Genomic DNA, 25,914 nt, shown 5'->3' with positions numbered 1-25,914 from the left:
TAAAAACTTCTAGAATTTAGCGTAAAGAGTAAGAGTTGAAAAAGGGACAGCTCCCCCCCCCTAATGCACGGAACAATTTTCTCCCCCTTAAGGTTTTTTAGCCCTATATTAGGAGGCCCGTGCCTCCATTTTTTTTTATTAGGTTCTCTTGGCCAAGATTTACGAGTGAAGGCTAAACCAGTTTTAAGCCAGTCGGAAAAAAGTTTTTCGGCATATTTTTGGAAGAACCGGTATTTGTCTATTCTTGTGCATTGGGGTGTTCTTAGACCAAGGACAAGAACATTTTCCCTTCATTTTTTCTGTTGTTGTGGGGGAAGAGGTAGCAGAGCAATAGACCCGTGTGACCTGAGCTTCGACTCAGTTGATGAGTCCACCCGTGATAATACAGATAATGGTAATAATGATAACAATTAAAATAATAATAACAAAGGCTTCTGACTGTAGGTTTCAAATTCAAAAGGACAACAGTTTTTTGGCATATTCTCAGCCATCTGATCCTCTTTGCATAAAGAATGAGCTCTGAAAGTTTTAGGCCAATCAGACATCTGAGATCAGGCATGCCACCCTTTTTCCAACATGAAACCTATCTGTAAACGATTGGCAATTTCCATTATTTATGCCCCTTGCCATGAGGGCTGTGGGAGTAATGTTGTCAACGAAGAACATTCATTTGTATTTTTGCATGCTTAGATTTTCGCATGCTATACTAAAATTTTAAGCGAGTGTTATGTGTGGCTATGAAGGCAGGCTGCAATAAGGAGATGGGAGTGGGGCTGGTGGTTTTTCAATTACTTCTGAAGCTTAAGAATGGGTTAGAAATTTCAGTTTCCTTTCAACTAAATTCTTCCAAGGTTCCTAAAGTGCCCTGCATATCAAGTAGCCACGGGAAACAGGAAGGAATAAATAATACATGGCTCTTTACTAAGACAATGCTAGGGTGTTATATTCTTTCAGTTATATTAACATAGCTTAAAAAATATGTTTCTATATCTTCTCTAAGTTGAAACAACTTCATATATCCTAAACGTAACTTTCGACGGGGATAGCACAATGAAAAATAATCATGTCGTGATAGCCGATAGCTATGCTTTCTGGAGAACAAAAAAAAAATTTCAATGATAAATATTTTTCTCCTGAAGACGTGATATTGTTCCAGAATTGTAAAGTGTTTACAGAGCCAAAGTGAAGGGCTTTTCTATCTTTCTTTTTCGTACTCTCCAATTTCGCATAATTATACTCTTGGGCTTCTATAAAGAACCATACGCTTTTCTTTTACTTTCCATAACTCCCCTCTGGAATAATATTTTCCACTGAGTTGTCTTAGAAACAACTTCTACGGAGTACGATTTATAGGCTCAACAATCAAAAAGAGATTAGATAAAGTATTCCAATTTTCAAGACCAACCAAAAAAGTGCTTTTATACTTCCGTTACGATGTTTCAGAAAAAAATGTCCATACAAGGTTTTATCATCTTCCAATTGGATATCCGAAAGGAAAAAAAGGTTAAAATAGCTAATAATTACAGCTCCTGGCAAGCGTTGGAAATAGAACAAAAGTTTTCACTCCATGTCGTACAGTGAAGGATACTAGACTATTTAAGGACTTTCTAAAATGGTTTTGACTTAATGACAAAACATTAATGACAAAACATCCTAACTCGCATTGAGCCTTCAGGTAAATACAGAATTAATTCTAAGGAAGGGGCTTGAAGGTGGATGTAGAAATAAATATTAATCCATCTCGAGTCTGGGAATTTTCTTGTCTACGCTGTCATTATGAAAGCATAGAATAACGTTAAACCCAAAAATTAGCAGAAGTTATTCCTATTAAACTTCAGAAGATGCTCATTCGATCAGAAATTGAGAGTTCTAGTGCTTTTTTATAAGTTGAATATGATTGGAGACCAGCAAGCCCCAGTCCTAAAATTATTTTCAATATCTGGTCCTTTTGTTACCCATTAAGACATCTAATCGACATTTTGAGGTACCTACTTTGTACTTTCTCTGTGGCAGCTCAATTTTGCGTCTGGGAGAATTATCCAGAGGGGCAATTTTTCGGGAGCAATTTTCTGCGGGGGAAATTTTCTGGGGGGAAGACACCGACTCCCAAAGATATATTCATAATTATGCTCAAACCCACTAGAAATGGAGAAACGGGAACACTGGTCAGCAACCTTATCAGCACAAAATATGCTATAAAGTCCAAAGGTTCTTCAAACCATATTTTTAATCAGACGTTAAGAAAACCTTCCTCAGCCCAATTTAAAAGACAGCCCCCCTCCTCCCAGGAAAACTTCAAATCTGGCCATTGATGTTTATATGCCGAAGCATCAAACGCACTCTCTTAATTTAAAGGTTGGACACGTGCTCAGCCATGTTTTTGCTAAATAAACTGCTTCGGAAAGCTTCACAAACGAATTTCTTACTATCTCTGTTTTTAGTTCCACTTGATGGAGCTGAAAATTAGTTTCATAAACACTGCTTAAAAATTTGGTAAAGGAAGTAAATTATTACTCAAGGAAAGTCTGTGGGTATTAACAAAAAGCATGTTGGAAATTGACCAGAAAAGAATTGTTTTTTTTTTTTTTTATTTTAACTTCTCTTATATTTTTGTCAAATGTGTAGGGATTATAGATTTTTTACTAAAATTATAATCCCCGGCCCTTACCCAAGATTGAATAAAAAAAATCAATTATTTTCAACTGAAAGTAAGGAGCAACATTAAAACTTAAAACAAGAAGAAAATATTACTGTACGAGGTGGGTTGCCCCTCCTCAATACCTCTCTCTTCACGCTGAATTGGGACAAAACCAGACTTTAGCGTAAAGAATGAGTTTCTGAGGAAGAAAATTTTTCATTGGGTAGTTTCTGCGGGGGAGGGGTATTTTCCTGGGTCGGGGATATATTCCGAGGGGAGTGTAAACGCCTAGACCCTTTCATTATAACCCTGGATAATGAGATTGACCTATATTTTTAGCAAAAATTTTTGTTATAGCCTATTATTTGTAAAGCTTTGTTACCTTCAATGATAATTTTTGTGGAAGTGTTAATCATGGGAATTGAAGTTTTATTTCAGGATATTTTTTTAATTCACCCTACAACTTTAGACAGTAAAAAGATGAAAAGTAAAAATATTGTACGGTATTATTTTTCTGTAAATTCTTTAAAAAAAAAGAGGGACAAAATTATATTTTTCTTTGTAATTTGTTTAGTTTTTTTCTTTGTTACATATTCCATAAATAGTTCTTTAAGAATTCATCGTTCAATTACAAACACAATGTCGATGAAAGCTGAAGATGGCACCATTTTTCCTGGAAAAGAAATCTGTTATTTTCTCCAGTCACTTTTTTTCTAGTTCAATTCAAATAAAGAGCAGAGATTTCAGTTCAAGATAACAAGGGGAAAGGAAAAGCCTTAGGTGGAATAAGAGTTTTGATGATTATTAAAATCGAAGATTGAATACTAAAAACCTTATTCCGTCAACACCAAGATGGCCTGGTGAGGAAAATTCATCGTAATTTCACTTTGTGCATTGTTTAATCACGAAGTTTTTGAAGAAAGATTAAATGAATAATTACTGGGCTGTTCACAATCCAAGCTGAATTCAGCTGATGGTAATAAATTCCATCCAGGTTTCCAGGTTTCCATTGGTAATAATCTTACTTCCAGGAAGTAACCTTATGTACGCACAAAATTAAGAGTCTACAAATGGCTCTAAGGCTAAAATATCAATGAAATATAAAGCTTTAACTTAATCGCTTTGACTTCTCAAGGGCTCAGTTATTTCAAAAAATTCAAAGCTCTATGACTCCTTGGAGTTCTTAGAATTTAAGCTGACAATGGGCTTCTTTTTCAGTAAAATTTAATAATAAAAAACGACTAAGCTTGAAAATCAAATTTTTCTGGAGTCATGTAGCTTAAAAAAAAAGAAACGAACTAATCTATGTTAAAATTTAGGAGAGATCATTTAGTCGTCCCTTCAAGGCTAGATTAGATTCAAATCTTCACAACAAAACATAACATTCAACACCAGGAGGCAGAAATGTAATACAAGTATGTGCAGATCTTACTCTATCGCTTGTAAATATTTAAAGCGATCGCAATTTCTGTCGTTCTGTCAGTCTGTCTGTCCATGTTTTGATAGTTTGGGCACTTCCAGATAAGCTAGGACACTGAAATTAAGCAGGAGCATCAGGGACCAGATCAGATTAAATTAAAAATAGTCGTTTCCCCGATTCGATTATCTGGGGGGCAGTGGGGGACGGTTAATTAGGCGAAATTAGAAAAAATTAGGTATTTTTAACTTACAAACGGGTGATCGGAACTTAATGAAATTTGATATTTAGAAGGATATCGTTTCTCAGAGCTCTTAATCTAAACCCTACTGGATCCGGTGACATTGGGGGGAGTTGAAGGGGAAACCTGGAATCTTGGAAAACGCTTAGAGTGGAAAGATGGGGATGAAACTTGGTGGGAAAAAATAAGCACAAGTCATAGATACGTGATTGACATAACTGGAACGAATCTGCTCTCTTTGGGGGAGTTGAGGGGGGGGGTTAGTTCGTAAAAAATTAGAAAAAATGAAGTATTTTTAACTTACCAATGGGGTATCGGATCCTAATAAAATTTGATATTTAGAAGAACCTCGTGTCTCAGAGCTTTTATTTTAAATCCCAACCGGATCCTGTGACAGTGGCGGGAGTTGGAGGGGGAAACCGGAAATCTTGGAGAACGCTTAGAGTGGAGAGATCGTAATGAAACGTGGTGGGAAAAAGCTCTTGGCTCTTCCGACCTCGTCGGAGCTCTTGGCTATTGTTTTCGTTTGGGACAGCTTAGTTTTGGAATCATTTCCGTTTAGTTACGTTAGTAGTTCAAGTCATCTCAGCTTGTACTGGGGTTATTTTTGCATCTATGGAGAATTTTATAGCTTTTATTTTACTCAAAGAGTATTTCAAGAATAAATCATATTTAACAATGCAAGCAACATACTCTGTTGGATGTTAGAAACCTTATTTTTACAAAAACTAGAAATAGATAGTCTTGATTATTCAATGTATTAATTGACAGAAAAAACTTTCCGCAAAAGAATACTTTCACAAGAAGCCACTGATGTGGCAACTTTAGAAAAATTTATTTTTTAGAGCTCTGGTTACGGTTAGCACGAATCACTCCTTATTTACTGTTTGCTACCACGAAATAGTGATATAGTCCACAGGCACGTACGCAGAAATTTTTTTTCGGGGGGGGGGCCAAAACCTACGAAACAGCAGATATAAGTAGCACTTTTTTTTTATTTAGTAATGCAAAAAACACGTATATCGGAGAATACAGATTAACTTTAATCTGTAGTATCGTAGCGGATGGGAGGAAGAAGACTGAAGCCTCAAAAGTACGTTTTAGGCTCAGGTCATGTTCATAGCGATTTAGAACCAGTGATTAATCTATTATATCCCACTGAAAGGGAAATTTTAGGGTTAACAGTGCAATATGGGTGCTGCGGGGGGTAGTTTTTCTATTGCAAAAACATAGATTTTAATGAAAAATGATAGTTTCCAAAATTGATCCATTAAAAGCTGTACTTTATCCTGAAAGGGGGAGGGATAAATGCCCTAATATCAAGGATAATTCTATTTTGCTGTGGAAAGCAAACTCTCTTTACAAAAATAAAAATAATAGTACAATTACTAATTACTTCAAAGAGGATAAAAGTTAGACAGAAATGGATTGTTAGTTGGGCAGTGACTTGACCGGATAATTGCATGCTGTAAAACCCCCAAAAAAGGCTTCACACATGCATCTAGATTCTTAATAAACGTCCTATTTTTGCTAGAAATCCCAAGAAACTATGGGGAAATTAAACATTTCACAAAATTTCGGGGGGGGGGGGTCCCGAAGGCCCCCCAGTCCATATAAACACATATGAACAGTGGTTATGATTTAAGAAATAACATCGATGAAAGACATAGATATTGACACATGAAAGACATAGAAAAAGATAGATACTAATGGTTGGACATTATAGCTTAGAAGTGCACCATCTAGTTCAGTGGAGGTCATTTAATGTTCTTTTGGAGAGGAGGGAGCACTGCTGGCATTTTATACCCAAATTTTCAAACTTTCTGCGTTAGTTTGGATCAGTTAGGAGGGGGGTTCCCTTAGTTTCTCTTCTTTTTGAGGATTATCTTTGGACTTAAACATCAAAATATAGATTTTGAAGGATGACAGCTTCCTTCTTATTGTGCAAAGGGTAGTTTACAATAGAAATTGTTTTAAAATTGATATTAAGATCAAACAGATTTTAAAAGAACGGAAGGTGGAAGCCGTGGAAGACATATTTAGGGAAACTCTGAATATGTATTAAAACCATTCAGAAATTACCGAAGTAAACCACTTTTATCCGTGATAGTAAAGAGCGACGTTAGAGCTTAAGAATGGACAGTAAGCGAGCTACTCCCTACTCAGTCCTCCGCTCGTTTGAATCTACTTCATCTCAATTCAAGAATAAATGCTCTATCATAAAAAAGGTTTACTTTATTACAGCGTCTCGAAATGAAAAGGCTCGTTGAGTCGTAAACATTGGAATTCTACGTTCAGTTTTGGCTTTGAGGGTGGTAGCCCTCGTGCGTAGGATATTTCTGTCCGATTCAAGTTTTGACGCCGACCTTTTCTTTCTTTTCTTAAATTCGTTTTTCTTTTTCTGTACTTCTTAACATCAATCATTTCACTCCACATTCACAAAAAACTTGTAGTAACAATATTATTTTGAGAATATTGCACAAGTCAGTAGCGTATCTTACATTTTGACTGAATATTAAATTTTTTCCCAATTTTTTTTATTTTAATATAAGATTTTAGTTCTCAAGTAGAAAAAAATATTTTTTCTTGTATAATTTTGTCACTTAAAAACACCTTCAGAATATTTTAAAAAACCGATGTTTTTTCAAAGAAAAGTAGAGAGCCATGTTAAAACCTAAGAAGAGCAGAAATAGATCTATATAATAATTCAAACTTAAGACGAACAGAAATTACTATGAATGAATTAATTAGGCCCAAAATTAACAAAAATTAACCCGAATATTTACATCAAGTGTAAAAGTAACAGATACTGCAAGGAACGAATAAATAAATTCTAGAACCAAAAAAAATAAGGGAAATTCAAGTCAATCTTAAAACTAGGATTGAGTTTTTATTTGTCCTAATATCGTCAACACCACATTACAAAAATTAAATCATAACGTTAATCAAGGTTTAAATGTAAGAGCGTCTGGAAATAAGAGTGCGGTATTTAATTTATTTAAGGTTTTCATTTATTCATTCATAGCTATTTCTGTTTTTTTTTTTTATGTTGGAATAATTGTATGATTTTGTGTTTGCTCGTTTAGGTTTTAATATGACATTCTACTTTTCTTTAAAAAATTCTTTCGTGGAAAGCTTTTTCCTTTAATTGATATAGTAAATAATCAAGACTATTGATTTCTAGTTTTTTATAAATAGGTTATCTAGTTTCGAGTTTTAGAAGCTAGTTGTTTTAGTAGTTAGGTTATTCTAGCTTTAAAAATAGGTTATCTACCAAACAAGCAAAAACTTTGATTTAAAAAATTGGATCAACGTTAACAATAACATTATTGACGTGAAAGTTTGGAAATGTTATAAATGTTTAGCTTTTCTAGCGTTAACGTGTTTTAGTACAAATATCAAGCGTAATGTTTCATAATGATAGAAGAAAATCATTCAAAAGTAAACATTCTTTTGTAGTGTACCCCTGATACCTTCAAAATTCTTAATTACAATGCTTTTCAAAGATAAGGCAAATCCAATACGGTTAATTAGTGCTAATACCATTCAATAGCATTTCATAGAGAAAGCCAGAATAAATTTGCTAAAAACAAACTGTAAATGAAATAGGGATATATTTCAGCAGTGTTTAATTGTCGACTCTTCTAACTTGCTGGAATAGAAAAATTTCTTCAGATTAGAGGACAATATGTCTAGTCAATCAGTTTAGCATAGATTATCAATTTCTAAGAAACATCTATCATAAAAGAATCCAATTGGAAGAAACTCTTATGTGTTTTTTTATCATGTAAAAATTAAAGGATTAGGAAACTGAGAAACACCCAATTATTAAGAAACTCTTATATATTTTTTTCATGTAAAAAAAAAAATAATACGGAACTGAGAAATACTGCAGTACGTTTTAAATGTAATGCTTCAGGAATCCTTTACTTGTGTTTAAACCTGATATTAACTTAATTTGTTTTCAAAATTATTAATTGTTATCTTTATATTGGCATCTTTCTTTTTAATCACGCCTCGTCATACTTTAAAGAATGGCTTACTCTAATTAATTTGAGTTGTAATATAAGTTTTCCTCTTTTATTTTAGAAAGTGAGGCATCTCCAAGTATTTTCTTTTTTTAATCCCATTTCATGATTCTTAAAAGAATGACTTACTCTTCTTAATTTAAGTTGTAATATAATTTTTCCTCTTTTATTTTAGAAAGTGAGGCATCTCCAAGTATTTACTTAAGAGATCCAATATTCGGTGGTTTTATAGAACAATGCAGGGAGCTTCGGGCATCAAATCTTGAGAAAGCGAGTTATCTACTAGATGCAGCATTGGCAAATAGAACCAATGAAAATTCTCATTTCCTACTAACTGTCTATCTGTATCAATACAGAGTGGAAAAAGATCTCAAAGGAGGAGGTAAGTTTTTTAAACAAAAAAGCTATTTTCAAAGAGTAGAATAAGATAAATTCAGCTTTAAATGCTATAGGTACGACGAGTACCTTCCGTAAATCAGAATTTCAAGACCCCTTAGTAATTCATTTTATATTTTTTTTCTAGGGGGAAGCCCCCTTTCATATACAGAATAATTTCTATTCCTTTTAGATTAGTAATTCATCAAAAAATAAACTATCAATACAGAGTGGAAAAGATCTCATAGGAGGAGGTAAATTTTTTCAACAAAAAATTAGTTTCAAAGAGTAGAATAAGATAAATTCAGCTTTAAATGCTATAGGTACGAAGAGTACTTTTCGTAAATCAAAATTTCAAGACCCCTTAGTAATTCATTTTCTTACCTCTGCAATTTGAAGATAATGCACTATTATTAAATTAAGAGTTAATATTCCCAGCAAAACATATCAATCAAAAGTAATATTTGAACCTGAAGATATTATACATGGAAATATCAAAAGGGTTTGAATAAATAGGAATCAAGAATAAGAATATACTATCAGTCAAGCCTGCACGCATTGGAAAAGAGGGGGGCTTCCAAGAAATATCAAAATTTTATCGATTGCTCGCATAATTGTTGAATAAAATGCTAGAGGGAATAGCCTGACATTCATTGTGTTTTAGCTGGTGAAAATATATAGTATTTTCTTTTTAGGTGGTAGATTTAGATATTATTTTAATTTGTCTACAAATTTTTCTAATTGATTACACGAATGAGTTTTTTTTTATATTGTCATTTTTGTAGAAACTAGCAATTTTTAGATAATTTAAATCTTAATTGACATGCCACATTGAAAGAGATTTGGCGAAAGTGGGGTCGTATCTGGATTTTTCTCCGGTTTTACGTATATTTTTTTTTACCTTTCTTCGAGTCAGAAAAAACTTCGAGGGGAGAGGGGTCAAAATAGGTAACCCCATTCCTGGACACGGTCATTGTGAGAGGAGAGGAGGATGATAGGGACCAAATTTGTTTTTACTAACGTCTGAATTGAAATGTACCGATAGATAAGAAAACCAAGCTTAAGTGCCTGTTGTGAGCCTATCACTTACTCGGTGTGAATACATAAAGAGAATTAATTTTCAATTATAGGAATAATTATAAACTTAGCATATTTTTCCCAGATTTATGGTGAGGGATGCTATTTGAAGGGTGACTACGGACCTCAGATTTGACAAGTTTTTAAAAATGGTAAGAAAACTAACTAAATAGATGGTTTCGGCAAAAATTGATCACTTTTAGTCAATGGCATATGTTTTTTTAAGTTTATGGCAAAAGCGATTTTTTCTCTCTCTAAAGTCATCAAGAGTGACGCATGAGTGACTGAGGAGAATTGAAAATTATGTTATTTTTACCCGACGATATTGAACTTTATTTTCCAGCATATCCTTTTGAGGAGGAGCTTTTTTACAGATTTTGCATAAAGTATGAATTTATTTATTTATGAACTGGTGCTATGCACTATTAAAAGAGGTTTAGATATTAGGAGAGGCAGAAAGGGATACTCGTATTTTTACTTATGAACGTACTGGCTCAGTAAACATGACTATTCGTATTTATTTTACTTGTTTAGACTAACCGTTAAAAAAAAAAGACTTCCTCAGAAAAGAGACCTCAGATCTGACGAGTTTCAAAAAATTGTTAGAAAACCAAGTAAATAGATGGTTTTGGCAAAAATTGACCAACTTTAGTCAGTGGTATATGTTTTTTTTTAAGTCTATGGCAAAAGCGATTTTTCTCTCTCTCTCTAAAGTCATCGAGTGACACAGGAGTGACTGAGGAGTTTTGAAAACTATGTTATTTTATCCGAGGATAATGAACTTTATTTTCCAGCATGTCCCTTTCAGGAGGACCTTTTTTTACAGATGTTACATAAAGTATCAATTTATTTATTTATGAACTGGTGATATACACTATTAAAAGAGGTTCAGACATTGGGAGAGGCAGAAAGGGATAATCCTATTTTTACCCAGGAACGTATTGACTTAGTAAATACGACTATTTGTATTTATTTCACTTGTTTCGACTCACCTTTAAAAGAAAGATTTTAGATATATTTAGCAGCATAACTAGTTATTTTGAATAATATTTTCAATAGAATTAGCCTTAGATCCTCCAGAACCAGGAATGACGCATAGGGTGTCAGCGAAGCCTCGCCAGAAATCTTGGAGCTGAGATGCAGCCATGACATCCTCCCACGGTAGTTGAAGAGACAGCTCCACAATTTTCAAGTCCCTGTCGTACTGCCGTCGTGTGTTGGGTCTCGGTTGACCTCTTGTGTGTCTCCCCTCGAGATGTCACTCATACGAAGGACATGACCAAAGTAAGTCCATATCCTACGCATTAGGTCACTAACTAATGAATGACGAGTTCGCCGACGCAATTCTATGCTGGTGACCTTCAATGTTGGTGTTCATTTAATAAAATTAACACCGTCAATTGCTATTTCCAATAATCTGACCTCTTTTCTTATCGTTTTTAGTTGCTGGCGGAAGATCCAGGCTGCACATACTCGATTTTAATCCTAATTCTGGAGGTCCAGTTACCATGTCAGCATTAGGTCATATTATGGTGGCTTTATGTAGTGGTCAAAAACATATACCACACAAAGAAACGAACATAGTCCATATTTTAAAGGTTTGTTAATGTATTATAATTAATTTAAACACTCGAAAATTAAACTTTTATTTTAACTATAAAATAATATCCTTTAATTTTCTTTCCAGTTCTTTTTCTTTACAGCTGCATTTAGAAGTTTCTTGTATTATAAAATGAAAAACTTAATGACCTATATTTAGTTATTACCTTTATTAAACTTTTACCTTTCTAAAACTTTCTTTTCGCTTGATCGATTTTTATAAAATCGATATTTTTACTTTTTAGGGAAAAAGGATTTTCGTATAAACTGTAACTTTTTTTATTATTATTATTAAAACAGCTTACCACTACAGTGATGATTAAGAACAACTTAGCAGCGAATTATTTGAATATCATATTTCACCTTTCAACTTTCTTGATCTTTCAACAAATGATCTTTCAACTACATATCAGGGTCTAGCAAAAAAAAACCCAATACTGTCGTATCGTATGTATACTTCTGTCACTATTATTATTATTGTTGTGTTTCCTTTCTTTTGATTTTTGTTTCTATAGTTCTTGAAAAAAAGGGCTTACGAAGCAAGATTCACAAATTGTCGGTAACAATTACATTTTTCTTATTATTTAGAAGCGTTTTATGGCAATTTAATCTAACAAATACCTTTTGGTGTCTGAGAAATTCTAGATAATGTTTGCAATATTTTCAAGCCTGAAGATGTTATTATTTAGTTAGTTTTGCATCTTCTGCTACTCAGCTCTCTATGTTTCTCCAAATTCCCAGTCTTTTTCTTCTGTCTCTCTTATTCTCTGTACTGTATGCTCTCTTTCTCTTACTTGATCTCTGTTTTAATCCTGCTTTGTTCCCCTGTCACCAGCTAATCCTTTACTTTAGTTTGAATATTGAAGGGGTTGAATATGTTATCCTATTGTCTCTTATATTATCTGTTATATTATGTTTTTTACAGTTTCGAATCTTTAAATATTATTTGGGATGTAGTCACTGTAACTAAAGGTTGAATCTGACACTTTCACACATCTGAGGTAATTGCAAAAACCGTTAGCTAAGATGTACTCATAAGGGGATCAGCAGCATAATAGACATCAGGAAGATCGAAGCGTGATTGAACATAAATTGCTCGACTAATCTTACCTTTGAATGCAGCTCAAATAACTATTTTTGACAATTATTTTAGGAGATATAAAAGATTAGATGATTCTTTATTATAAAAGCAGTGATATGAGATAGATGATTGTCATCATTTGAAAGAGCAACAAGTATCTATTTTTTCTTTTTTTTGCTCTTTCCTTATTTTAAAACAGAACCTTGGAATTAAATCGCTAAATTGATCTATTTTGGAAATTTTCTAGGATTGCATGAGCTCTGTCACGTGCCAGACAACAGTCATTGCTCACGCTCGGGGTTCTGGTGGGCAGACAGAATATCACCAGGCGCTGAACACTGTCCAGTTGGCAACGCGGCTTCATCGTGTTCGCAGACGTAAGATAAGAGTAAGTAGATTTGTATTGATATGGTATATTTGGTAATAATTTGGTAAAGTATATTGATATGGTAAATTTTTCACCCGACTGGCCTAAAACACATAAGTAGGGTTGTCTCCCCTCCACCCGTACGTGACACCTATGTCGACGACTATAGTATCTTTATTGGAACTACAGATCTTTATTAGAACTAAGCAATCAATAGTCTAAACAAAGAAAGTTTTCAAAAATTCATCAAGCCCTATTTAAAAAAAGTATTGGGTATCGTCCAATAGACGTAAATCAGAAGATTTTCCGGTCTTGAGAGACTTTACTTGCACGGACAACGTGACTTTTCAGGAACGAATGCGCAAAACGCGTGGCATCACTTCCTCTGCAACCGGGAAGCTCAAGATCTAGTTTTTTGATACTTCTAAATTAAATGACTATCTCGGAATTTTAAATCAATAGCAATTTAGTCCTCAATGGAGTGAAATCGTAGTTTAGTGCCACAAATTGGCAGAAAACGCTACTTTCTCGTTGCAGAATCGTTTTGGTCACTTTGAAAAGGCTTTATAGATCATTTTATTTCCGTTCAAAGAAGCCCTCTTCCAATATCCTAGGCCGTCGGTTTGATACAATTGCCCCTGGGAAAAAAAAACACACATCCTAGATCTTTCTTCTGGGACAAAAATTCCACGTTTTTGTAGATTAGAGCTTGAAACCTCCACAGTAGGGCTTTCTAATATTCTGCGATTTAATTCTGGGAATCTCTCAGAAGTTCTCGAAAATCAGGCAAATTTTCTCTGGCTCGTAGCGTTTAATACGGAACATTAGCTCAATGAGCTTTATATATTTGGAATCAGTATAAAAAGTGAATTCTTTTGATGTATCATTTGTCATCAAAAGCTCTCTTTTTAGAGTCCAAATCGCTCCTTACTTAATGTTCGCTGCCACTAGCTGTTTGATTTTACAGAATTTATTCTAGGCGTGTTTTGGAATATAGTTAGAATTGTCCCGAGTTCCTTCTTCTCTTCTTTCTTTTTATTTATCTTAATTTCCCTTTGATTTCTCTATTTTACATTTGGATAAAAATTTTCAAGGGGAATGAGGAGGGAGGGTTATTTTGTAGGAAGAATATCAAATTAAGCAAAAAAAGTATGGGACAACTTCTGCTTTAATTATTTTTCCATATAGTTCTTTCCTTTTTTGGTATTTCATGATGCGTCAAGATTATATGATAGGACCACTTGAATGAAAGAATGGTGGTTTAGTTATATTTTTATATCTGGTTTAAAGTAAATCTACAAAAGACTCCCAAAAACCAATACAGCAGAATAACTTATACACACGTCATTGACTAGAAACTGTTGTAACTTTTAAATTATCTTCAAAATTCTCTTGAACTTTGTGTGTTCCATAGATTTTCAACGCTTTATTAGCTTGTCCTTTTTACTGGAATTGATTTGCTTAATATTTATGTTTAGGGTTTATCAACGTCCCACGTGCGAGGAGGATCCCCAGATAATTATATCAAGACCTCTGGAGATGAGGGATCAACCTCTGCTGAAATATCGAGCAGTGAAATGAGTTGTGATACTGTAATTTACCTAGGTAAGTGTGCGTTTCTACGAATAATCCTTGCCTTATTTACCGTGCATAATTTTTGCTGAAAATCGATTGGAACTTGAGCCATACCGATGCCAAAATAAACCCATCTACGATGGAACTGTATCGATATGATTCGGTCCTCTTGTATAAGAAAGTTGAGTGTGATTCTTTCTTGAGGAAACCTATAGACATCCAGCTCGATCATCGCTCTGTATTATTTTTGTCTTAGGCTGATTGCCAAATGTGGAACCTTGCATTTTGCAGAGGCTCCTAAAACCCCAGTAGCACCAGTCTAGAGAATCCAAAATAAGACTCCAAGGGAGAGCTGTAATACCAAACGGGTCCTGTTATGACCTCCAAGTGTTTGTCTTATTAATATCTTATTTGATATTAATGACTGTTTTCTACAAGAACATGCCACCGTTTTTCAAACCAATTTGGCAAATACTTACAAACATAATATGGCCAGATTACCTACAAGAGAAAACATCCTTCACTTTTTTTTCATTTTTTTGTTGGCTAAACCCTGTTGATTTATTTTGATACATTTTGTTATTTCTACTGTACAGATTGTTGAATAGTTAGACATAGCATAGACATGGCATTGCAAAAATAAATCCTCTTAGACAAATGTGACAGTGAATTTGGCTCATTAACTCAAATAAATACAGTTGTTTTTATTAAAAAATAGGGTAATTAGGTTTAAAAATTTTATTTATATTTCCAAAATATATTTAAATTTGATTTTATCATATTTAGCTACTGCTCGCAAGACATTAAAAAGTACGACTGCTTCGAGCAGCTCACTGGCATCACAATCATTAGCCTTGTTCTGATAATACTGAATTTACTAAAATATCTTCTGCAACTTACTTCTGAAAAAGATCACATTAAAAATTACACTTGGCTAATGGAGACTGATACAAAGGTGGTAACGTACAAATTCAATCCCAGTGAGAGTCTATATATAAATTTCAGAAATTCATTGTGTGATTGACATAACTTAAAACTTGCTCTTCTTTTATGAGATGTTCAACATTTGGTACGAGTCTAAAATTTTTATCCTCTTCATCGTATTGTAAGTCCAACATGCTCAAATTTACGAATATCTATATCTGTAACAGACGTTGCCACATTCACTATGACTAAAACGCTTCCTGTGATAGTGGCAATCAATCATAAGGAGCATTTGTCAGAACTTCATGGTTACATTTTACATTACAGGAGCATATCTTGGTTACATTTTGAGCATTCTTGGCTATTTTTTGTTCAATTTGGTGCAAAAGAGATTCTGTTTAGCTACGATTCATTCAATGGAGTGGAATGCTTTGTTTAGTTGTGCTTTTTACCGTGCTTATTTAATCATTTTCTAAAATTTAAGTAAGCGGGAAAAGGCTGTGTTTTAGATAATTTTGGATCAATTTTTGCTTTGTAGGCAAAAGATCTACTCACATTAGCGTTTTATCATAGCGAATTTACTGATACTAGACGGCCCCATTAAACTTGCAAAAAAAAAAATGATTCGGGATGAGCGTAGCAAACAATGAAACAGATCAGTAAATAAAACCCAAGCCGCTATATCTTCTGTTAAATTCAACTTTGCGCATTACTGACACAGAACTGTCCGACCCAGGAGGAGTCCCCTGGTCGCCCGGGCCAATCCAACCCTGCGCTTGAAAATCTAAATATATATATTTTTAAATAATTTAATTCACAAGAATATTTTTTTTTTATTTTACTGTAAAATTTTCTAAAAGTGAATAATTATCTTGTGTAAAAATTGAGAATTTAAAGTGTGATACAATGAAGTTTTGATTCTTTTTTTTTCTGAACTTGAAACATACAAAGTTAAGATATTCACAGATGAAAATGAAATTTTAATTTATATTCCCGTCCAGTAGTATTAGTGTCTATTCTAGATTTCTTTTTCTTTTTTCCTTTTTTTTTACTTGAAAATATTTTTTGGATAAAAAATGCAGAAATCTAATTTATCTTTACCCGTTTGCTATTTTCTTGTCTATCAAGTCAAGAAACGGTCTCTGCCATCTAGCTTTCAGTTTTGTTTACAAATTAATCTTAGCTCTATTTGCAGGTCCACGAGGAACTATTTCTGATGAAGAAAGTGCGTCGTCCTTAGCCATCCGGACAGAACGTTCTCGTCAAGAGAGTCGGATTCCAGTAAGATCTGCCAAGAAATCAAAATCAAAAAGTCCAGTTAGAGTAAAGAGTAACAATTCTAATGCTGAGCAATGGATAGATGGTCCTAAGTGTCCAAAGAACAGGGATAAAAAAGGGCTAGAAACATGGGTTGACGGACCTCAAGTTGGTCCTCCTGGTGCAGCTGGGTTTATGGATAACCAAAAACTTGATATGATATCAAAGTGGGTGGAAAGACAAGCTTCAGTCCCGAGTAACAGTGAACAATGGATTGATGGTCCTACGCATCATGTTGTACAACCTCCACCTCCTAATCAAGTTAGAGCTTTAACAGTATTTAAAACATGTGAAGATTCAGAGCCAAGATCTCCAGTAAAAAGTGATAAACAAAAATCTAGTCCAAAGCCAAAGCGTACAACTGATGAACTCAGGAGTCACCGTAATAGTGATACTGACCAAAAATCGAAAAAATCAAGTGACTCTGATCGTCAATCCAGAAAGTCGAGGGACTCGGATAAAAAGTCTAAGAAATCTAGTGATTCGGACCAAACATCAAAAAAATCCAGTGACTCTGATCATCGGTCGAAAAAATCTAGTGACAGTGATGACTCTCCACGCCATTCACGCAAATTTGATTCACGAAAAAAAGAACATGCAACCCCACAGCAATCCTTAGAGATTCAGCATGAAATAAGTGAGCTTAACGTTATTCAAGAAGTCACTGAGGATGAAGCTTCTGAACCACGTCACAGTATAGTGCTAGAAGGTGAAGCTGATATTAAGATAGACTTGAATAAGCAATCAGCTAAATTACAACAACAAAAAGATTTTGGACAGCAGACTTATGGTGCAAGACAAATTATTACTACAGAAATAGTGAAAAAAGAACTTTGTCATAGAAAATCTACACTCGAAGATCTCTACAATGAATGTGAACAGCTCGCAAATAAGCTGATCGACCCTAATTGTAACCGAGAACATTTTTCGAGTGACCGAGAATACATTGAGGTCCCCGAGCAAACAGAACCAGTTCCAACCGCAGATTCCTGCTTGCAAGTGAATGAAGAAGATATCTGGAGATCACTTAGAGCACATGCTGAAGATCATCCACTTCGAGCTTTGAGCATGGACAGTCTTGGCTTGGCTTCTCATTTTACAGGAGGTATCTGAACTTTTTACTTTTCATCCTTTATCAAAGGTGTTTTTATTATATTTAAATATCTGTCATTTGAAATCAACACAAATAATGAATCGCACAGTTGTCAAGGTTTTTAACATGATGTATGATTCTTAATTTATTGCCTTTGGTGTCTCAGCTGTTCACATTCAAACACTCTTAAATGTTTCGGTTGTGCATTTCTAAATTAAAGTATAAAAAGACTGTCTTCATAGTAATTTCAAGCTTGACTCGCTGAAGGCATTTTTCTTTTTCTCAATTTGCTCCGAATAATATTCTTTCCTATTTGTTCTTTTTTTCTTTTCATCCGTCTCTACCTGTTTTAAAAGAAAATATCTTTTTTTTATAGACTCAATATATGTAAAAGATTAGGTACAAGATTAAATGAATTCCATAGCTGAAACTAACCTTTTTCTAATAGAAAACGAAATTTGAGGACAGAAAAAAGAAAATATTTCTTGTCCAACTTAATTATAAGACAAAGCATATACACACTTAAAGCATGAACGATTCATTTTTGAACAACTACACAGAAGTCGTTTGATTTTACTACATCTCATAAAGTCAAATTTTGGAACTAGAAAAGCGACATTTTATAGCGGAAGCCGTAAATTATGTATCATTAAAGGCTTACACTTTTTACTGTTTTTCACTATAAATGCGAAAACAGATTTAAATTTGAAGACTTCTTATGAACAATAATTCAGTCTGAAACATTTTTATATTAAAAAGATGTCCAAATCTTCGTAAAGTCGAAGAAATTGAACTGCCTTTGTAATTAGATGTCTTTTTTAGCGTTACTACCTTGTTAAAGTTGATTCAAAATCCATTTCTTTGGCCTTTTTGTGAGTCAAATCTTTGTATTCTTTTCAATAGAGATAATGCAGGACTTTCGAGGAAAAATCAGTAAAACTAAAAGAAAAGAATTTTCAGTTTTCAGTTCATTAATATTTACTCAGACTTAAAGGTACAAAAACACAGTATCCATTGTCCTAGAATGGATATAGTACTTTGTCAAATGGAAACTGTATCAGGTATCCATTGAAGACTATGTATATACTCTCTTGGAAACTATAATAATTTTTTAAGGGTTTTGTTAGCCTGAGAGTAATTGCTTCGAATTTCTCTTATTATAACACGCGCTATATGCTTTTAAGAAAAGTTCATTTATAGGGACAAAATAAAATTGACAATCAGCCGTTGATTGTTCTAAAAACTGATTATTGATAAGCTTATTTTTTAAGCTAAAAAAGTGATTTTGAAGTAAATTAGAAAAAATTGTTTGTTTCAAATGTAAAATTTCTTCGCTCGCTGAAACCTAAAAGGAACCTAAATTATCAATGACTACCACTCACCTTAACATACATCTTTGTGATGTTACTGCTCTACTGGAAATTGAATCTAGATGTAAAATATTGAAAATTTAGTGTAAAGAACAGGGGCTCTAGTGGGCATGGACACCTCACCTTGTATACGAAGTTACCTGAGTTTTTGTTCTAAATTTTCATGTTCTTCTTTCCTTTAATCTAAAAACTTGTTTGAATATTTATGTCATGTTCCCTTTGACTTCGTTCAATTCAGCTTTATCTTTAATATGAGGCGGCGGCCTTTCCCCTTAGCCCCCACAATTTATACTGAAGTCTAAATTTCGCATAATAATTTCAAGAAATCACAATCACCTTGACAAAAGTGGAACTTTCGACAAATGTGGAGGATGGGGATCAGAGTTGCCAAAAAACCCAAAAAAATTTTACTCTAGAAAAGCTCCCCCTTCTCCTTGATTATTTTTAATTTGTACATCTTCACCAGATCCGTCAAATTTACTAATAATACTACCCCCTAAAATAAAGTTATCCATACGATCAATTTTCCCGTTACCCACGTGATGAATTTTTCTATTACCTAATATCATTTCTTCAAACTCATTCAGTCCTGGTCTAAGTGACTGAGTCTTCTTAAAATTAATCTCATATCTATTCTTCCGTTCTCATTAATCTTATATCTATTCGTTTTGCAGTAAAAACTTTAGTTAAACTGATTGGATGCCTCATAATTTTCGCTTCCTGTTTGGGTCCTCTCCCGACAATCTATAACCAATGGCTTGATATAATCATTCCTGGTGAAAAGAAACATTAGATTTTAGTGATTTTGCATGCCAAATCACTGGCTGGAGCCTCTGGTACAGAGTTGGAGCCTCTGGTACAGAGATCTTAAATATGTTGAATGTAATTAAGGGTGAACTTTCATCAATATCTCTCCCCCCACCGTAAAGGAGTCTCCCCCTTCTTTTTTAATGATGCAAAAATTGTCTTTATGCTAATAATTTTTTAGTTCTCTCCTTAACCTTTGTGAGTTTTGACCTTAACTTTTGTGAGTTGTTTCAGCTGCTTAATAATCTTAGAGGTTGTTAGTATCAAGCAGCACCAAAAGTCTGAAAATTTGTCAAAAAAATCCTTGTGTATTTCCATGTAATAAGTTACTTGATTTTCTATCAATTCTTTTCTTTTCTTTTAGAAACGGCATCTCAAGGGACAGCAATGACTGAATGGGAAGCAATCACTCCTTGGGCGATGTGGCAGCATGCCCCTCAGCAGAGGAAGTCAGACTACATTGACCAAGAGACTATTAAGAACCTTCAAGAAAAATTCCCTGGTTTTTCTTGGGAAATGGCTCTAGCTAGTTCGGACATTGGGTTAGAGCTGGAGCAGGAGCTTTGTCTTGAGAACGAATATCCATTGCCAAAAATGAATCAAAATGGCACTTTGTCTGCTCTGAGGCATCCTGATGGTGCTTCAAATCCTCATTTAGATCAGTATATCAAAGCTCCGGTCTTTAGTGAAGCACAAACTGGGGCAAGCAGCCCGAGAGCTCCGGGCAGCGGGGCGTCGAAGTCTGATATGGAATGTGATACTTTAGAGGATAGGCAAAGTACTAGCCCTCCAGCAATGGCAAGAGAAGTTCCGACCGGAAAAAGTGACGATTCTGACGATACTTACAGACCTAAAGGCATAAATAGACTCTTTAGTCGCTCTCGATCAAGAAGTCCCCAGGTTGTGAAAAAAAACACATTGGGCAATATCAGTTTAGACGATACCTATCAATTGCCCTACTCTGACACAGTGAGCATTAAAAAAGCAAAAAGTGCCACATTGAAAAATGACGTTAAAAGCCCGAAAAAGAAAAGTGAAGCGAAAGCAGCTTTTGACACTTTTGAAAATTTTGAAGGGAACTATTCTGTGGATTCGGTTATTTATGAAACGCTCCGAATTCAAAAGTCAGCAGGACATCATCAACTACATATTTCTAAGCATGGTAGTAAATTATTTTCTTGAATCAATTTATTATAGACTTCTTTAATAGATGACAGTCTCAGCCAAAATCACCTAGTACTATTTTTATGCTATTGCTTTCAGTGTTTTTCAATCTTATCACTACGTATCACAAGCTTCTAGTTTTCTATTAATGCTTACCACTATAACTGTAAAAGGAAAAGACAGTAGAATTGAGAATACTTATACCAATATTTTATTTTTGTTTAATAGCCTTAAAAATAAACGCTGGAGGTGAAAGATATTTCATATAGAAACGCCAGCGTCATCTACCTAAATTACCTATTTTGCAATGGATGCACAATGCACAAAGTTTTTAGGCATAGCATATGATTGGCTTTTAGACTAAGTAAGAAGCAGTTAAGTATAACAAAATAGTTTTAATTCATCCAAAGCTGGACAATTTAATGGTGTAGAGCGATGTCCAATTTCAGTTCTCGAAATTTGGGAATATGTTTTCAAAAATTGAGGAATTTCGGGAAGACTGCAGTAGCTCAAAGAAGTTATGGTAACACGGCAAGTAATAGCTTATAAAAAAAATAGCATATATTCAAGTACAGGGATGGTTCCCCTTCACGCACAATATAATTTATGTTAGTTTTAACTTTCAATGTCACTCTTTAGTTTCATGTGGCAAAAACTTCTGTTTGTTAAAAGCTTGCTCTTGTTTTATGTACCGTTTTAATATCATATACAGAATTATTCTAAATATGAAGAGCGGGGCTCGTATGAGTAAGGTTCGTTTTCTGTTCAAATCTGTTTTCCTAAACAAGAGGGAATCAAACCCCCACTCTTTACGCCGATGCTCAGCTTTTTGTCGCATTGCGTCGACATTTTAAAACTAATGTTCCCCTATCAACACTTTTATTTCAAGGAAAGGGAGGGGCTGTTACCCTATACAAACCAAAATTGAACGCTTAATCTGAATGCATTTTAACAACTAAAGAGAGGTAAGATAAATCCTACCTTCATATTCATCTAAAGCATTTTCTTAGGGGAAGCTGGGAAATTCGGCCCTAAATAGGAAATTTGTTTGGGCATGGGAAATAGATTTGCATATGCCAAGCTCCAGTGCAATGCGCCCATTGTTTTGGATTGTAAATCAAAGAAACAGACAGAAGAACAGTACCTTAACAGTACAAACAGAAGTACCTTATATTACAGATTGACTGCACATATATTTAGAAAATATTTTCGCACTGCGTGCCAATAGGGCATCTGATACTGGGAGGCTACATAATTATCATTTAGGTAGTTTTAAACCGATTGCTATCTTAAAATTTTTTCTCGATAACATTTTGGCCCTGTTCAGGTCCAAATTGTTGTTTTGTGAAATGACAAAAATTGGCACATTGCTGTAGTGTAATCGCCTTTGTTTAAAAAATGGGGGTTAAAACTTTAAATTTCAGCTTTAATGAGGCCTCTTGCGACAATTGTGGAAGAGGAGGAGGATAATGAAATCCCTAAATTGAAAAAAAAACTTTTTTGGGATTTCTGCTGGAAAATATACGTTTTAGAATTTTAGTTGAAAAAAAAAAATCGACAAAACAAAACAAGAGCCCTCTCTCCTAGATTTTGAAAAGAATTATCAAATCCCCAGCATTTTCATGAGTTGATTCCCCAGTGTCAATAATCATCCTATCCATCTCGTGGGATAATTCTAGGAGGGGGTGAGTCTAAAATACCAAAATGATTTTCAGGGTCGTCATTTTAACGGTTTCGAGTTAGGTTTCTCAGAAAAGTCTTGTTTCCAGAGAATGTCTAACCCATCCCTTCTGTGCACGAAACCATTTGAATCGGATTTTTATGTTACACTTAAAAGATATATGAAACTAGAGGAGAACTCCCACCTATAAAACCACTATTGCAAGCCTTGTCCAAGTATATTCCTCCAAACGTAGGGATGCTTGTATATAAATTATCCCCTTCCTTATTTGCCTTTAGGTGCACTTTTCAAAGCCTCAGAATGTCATCCCCTCCCCTAATCGTAGAATGATCTACTGATCCTCGTTTCCAATAATTTGTGCGCAACTATACATAAATTTAATTTATTATAAATTTACATACTACCTACTATACATAAAGTTATTACATAAATTAATGAAGCCTCAAATAAACCTTAAAAATAATTCTCTACTAATAACAGCTTATTTTGTTTGGACTGCATGCACCGTTGTTTAAATTCAAATTCACTTTATTTTGCTTTAATATTCTTGTCAATTACAAAAATAACAATTTATTTTTCATAAATAAATTGTTTGGTCAAAAACAATTTAAAACACCTACAAAATTTAATTATTCACACATGGTTTATTAACAATTATTTTCCAATTCACCGCTTAATAATTTACGAAATATGGACCAAATGACTTCAGGTGCCGCTCGGATGAGGGGATCGGCGGTTGTTCCAGCTTTGTATTGTTTTTTGTTCTCTCTCTAAGCCCATTGGAATGTTGAGTTTGGCGTGTCTCAAAACCCGGAAGAAGATCACGGTGTGTTTCCGAGTCAAGGATTTTTTTACCGAAATCGACAACCAATTTATGCCTTCTCTCTTTAAGGGACCCTAACCTTAGAGCTTTGAGGCTCGTCTCGTAGTCAACATAGCTACTTCCCAATATTATTTTCAGGCCCTTTTATTTATTCTTTCTATTTTGTCGCTTTGGTCGATGGTCCGTGCGCTGTGTCACACTGGGCAAGCGTATTCTGTGAGCGGTCTAATGTAATATTTGTAGCATACGACCATGATCTGAGCTGTCGTGCCAAAACGGCGAAGGTAGGTGAAAGATGTTAAGAGGTAGGCAGTTTTAGAGACAATTGACGATACGTGGGTATTCAATTTGAGGTCGGAGTCCAGGTAAACATCTAGAATCTTCACTGATTTTACAGCTTTCGGTCCATTGCATAATGGACCGAAAGGGAAGGGGATGCCATGTTGTTGCAGTATAGCATCTGTAGGCTGCATTTTTCGATAATTCTAATCAAATCAAATGGCTAAATTAAATGGCTAAATCTAAATCAAATGGCTAAACTAAATCATTCGATAGTTATTTACAGTATAATCATTTCTTTTTCCTTTTTTCTAGCGCACAGTAAAAATTTACCCTTATCAGTGATTCAGATTTGTTTAAAATTTTCTTTCTTACATTAATTAATCATTTTTATCATTTTCTGGTGACAAACCACAATCAGAGCAGTTTTTTTTTTTTAAGAAAACATTTGACTGATCTGAATTGATGACAGTGGTAATTTGGGCAGCGTATCAATCTCAAACAGTTATTATTATTGTTATTGTGGCTTGACGTACAAAAATGATTAGAAGCTCAGGTCACAAAGGACCACTGCCTTCGTATCCAAAAAACAATAGCATCTGGGCTATTGGTACCCCATGGACGTGGCTTTTTTGGATAGGGCTGGCCCATTTCTTTTTTTTCCCTTCACAGAACAAATATATATATATATATATATATATATATATATATATATATATATATATATATATATATATATATATATATATATATATATATATATATATATATATATATATATATATATATATTATTTAACTTTAAAGCTATTCAGGATTTTTATTGAAAAAAATCGCCAACATTTGTTTAAAACAAATACATATTTCAGCGGAAATAAACTGAATTGCTACAAAAATTGCATTTGAATTCAGATAGCAAAAATACGAGATCAGATTTTCAATTATTTTGCATCAGTGTCCTGGCTTAATGTGATTTTTGAAAAGCAGAAAATAGTGAAATAATTGACACCACTTATCAGGAAAACCCTCTTGTCGCGGGCAAACAAGTGCTTTTGGTCCGTAATTTTTGGTCCTTTTGGTCCGTGTTACGGTCCGTAACTAAGCGATGGGTAGTTTTCTTAGGGGTTGAGGTGGCAGTAGTTAAGGCCAATATATTTTACAATTTCTAAGTAATTTTTTTCTGACAGCTTAATAATTAGATTAATCCTATGTCCGAAAGGACAATGTTGAAGTTAAGCTACTAGAAGCAGTATAAATCATACGTTCTTAAAATAAATTTTAATGAAATCAAATCTATCCTTAATTCGAAAATTCACACTAAAATTGACTTATTTTATTCTTTTTCAGGTCCATCACACAGCTGTACCATCCTGTAGAAGAGTTGAACATTTGATTGAATCTGTTATGCATGTTTTTATTCGGAACTATACATATAAGTTTTACAGAGTTGTTGTTTATTTGGATTATAAGTCATTCTTCAATAATCTTATATTTTTGCGCTTATACAAGTTTAAATTTGTGAACACATCCTGTTTCAAAATATTAATAATAATTTATTTTACCACAAAACTGGGTGAGCCCTAACAGTCGCACGCGTACTTCTACCAAAATAGCGTTGAATAAGCAGGTGTTTTGGTTTCAAAATAATAGTCTAATGACAAATGCTTATAAAACTAGGATCTTAAAATGAGGGTAAAAATTAAAATAACAAAAACAACTTACAAATATTCGAATTTATAGAATTCGTCACAATGTTATTCTATTGCCTATTAGAATGAACGGAAAGAATCAAATACAATATCAAAATATTAATTTCTAACTAATCTAACTAACTCAGAAATCTTTATTCCTAACTAATCTATCTTTAACTTAAAAAGGATTATTTATAGGTTGTATTTTCCGTAGAACTTGTCTAATGACAAATGCCTATAAAACTAGGAATTATTCTGGTGAAGCCTAACTCAGCAGTCAATCCCGTGATGGGGCTAAAAAGGGGTTCAGGTGCTCAAAATGTTAATATACACAGATAGTGTCAATACAGAGACTCCTCTTTTGAAAT

The 25,914-nt window shown here is 34.0% G+C and overlaps 1 protein-coding gene across 5 annotated transcripts in view; it reads left to right on the top strand.

Annotated features, from left to right (window-relative positions):
* LOC136029215 (kinesin-like protein KIF26B) overlaps positions 1-25,339 on the top strand; it is a 262,695-nt gene extending 237,356 nt beyond the window's left edge. For all 5 annotated transcript variants that reach the window (XM_065707416.1, XM_065707417.1, XM_065707415.1 and 2 more), the window contains 7 exons: positions 8,500-8,706; positions 11,220-11,374; positions 12,704-12,844; positions 14,302-14,428; positions 16,518-17,744; positions 20,274-21,071; positions 25,203-25,339. In XM_065707416.1, coding sequence (XP_065563488.1) covers positions 8,500-8,706; positions 11,220-11,374; positions 12,704-12,844; positions 14,302-14,428; positions 16,518-17,744; positions 20,274-21,071; positions 25,203-25,231 — 2,684 coding nt within the window. In that variant the 3' untranslated portion in view covers positions 25,232-25,339. The remainder of the gene's footprint in view (positions 1-8,499; positions 8,707-11,219; positions 11,375-12,703; positions 12,845-14,301; positions 14,429-16,517; positions 17,745-20,273; positions 21,072-25,202) is intronic.
* The last annotated feature ends 575 nt before the right edge of the window (positions 25,340-25,914 follow it).

Source organism: Artemia franciscana, chromosome 7 (genome assembly GCF_032884065.1).
Source record: "Artemia franciscana chromosome 7, ASM3288406v1, whole genome shotgun sequence".
NCBI lineage: Eukaryota > Metazoa > Arthropoda > Branchiopoda > Anostraca > Artemiidae > Artemia > Artemia franciscana.
The sequence above is the reverse complement of the archived record's forward strand: the minus strand, read 5'-3'. Positions and strand labels throughout refer to the sequence as shown.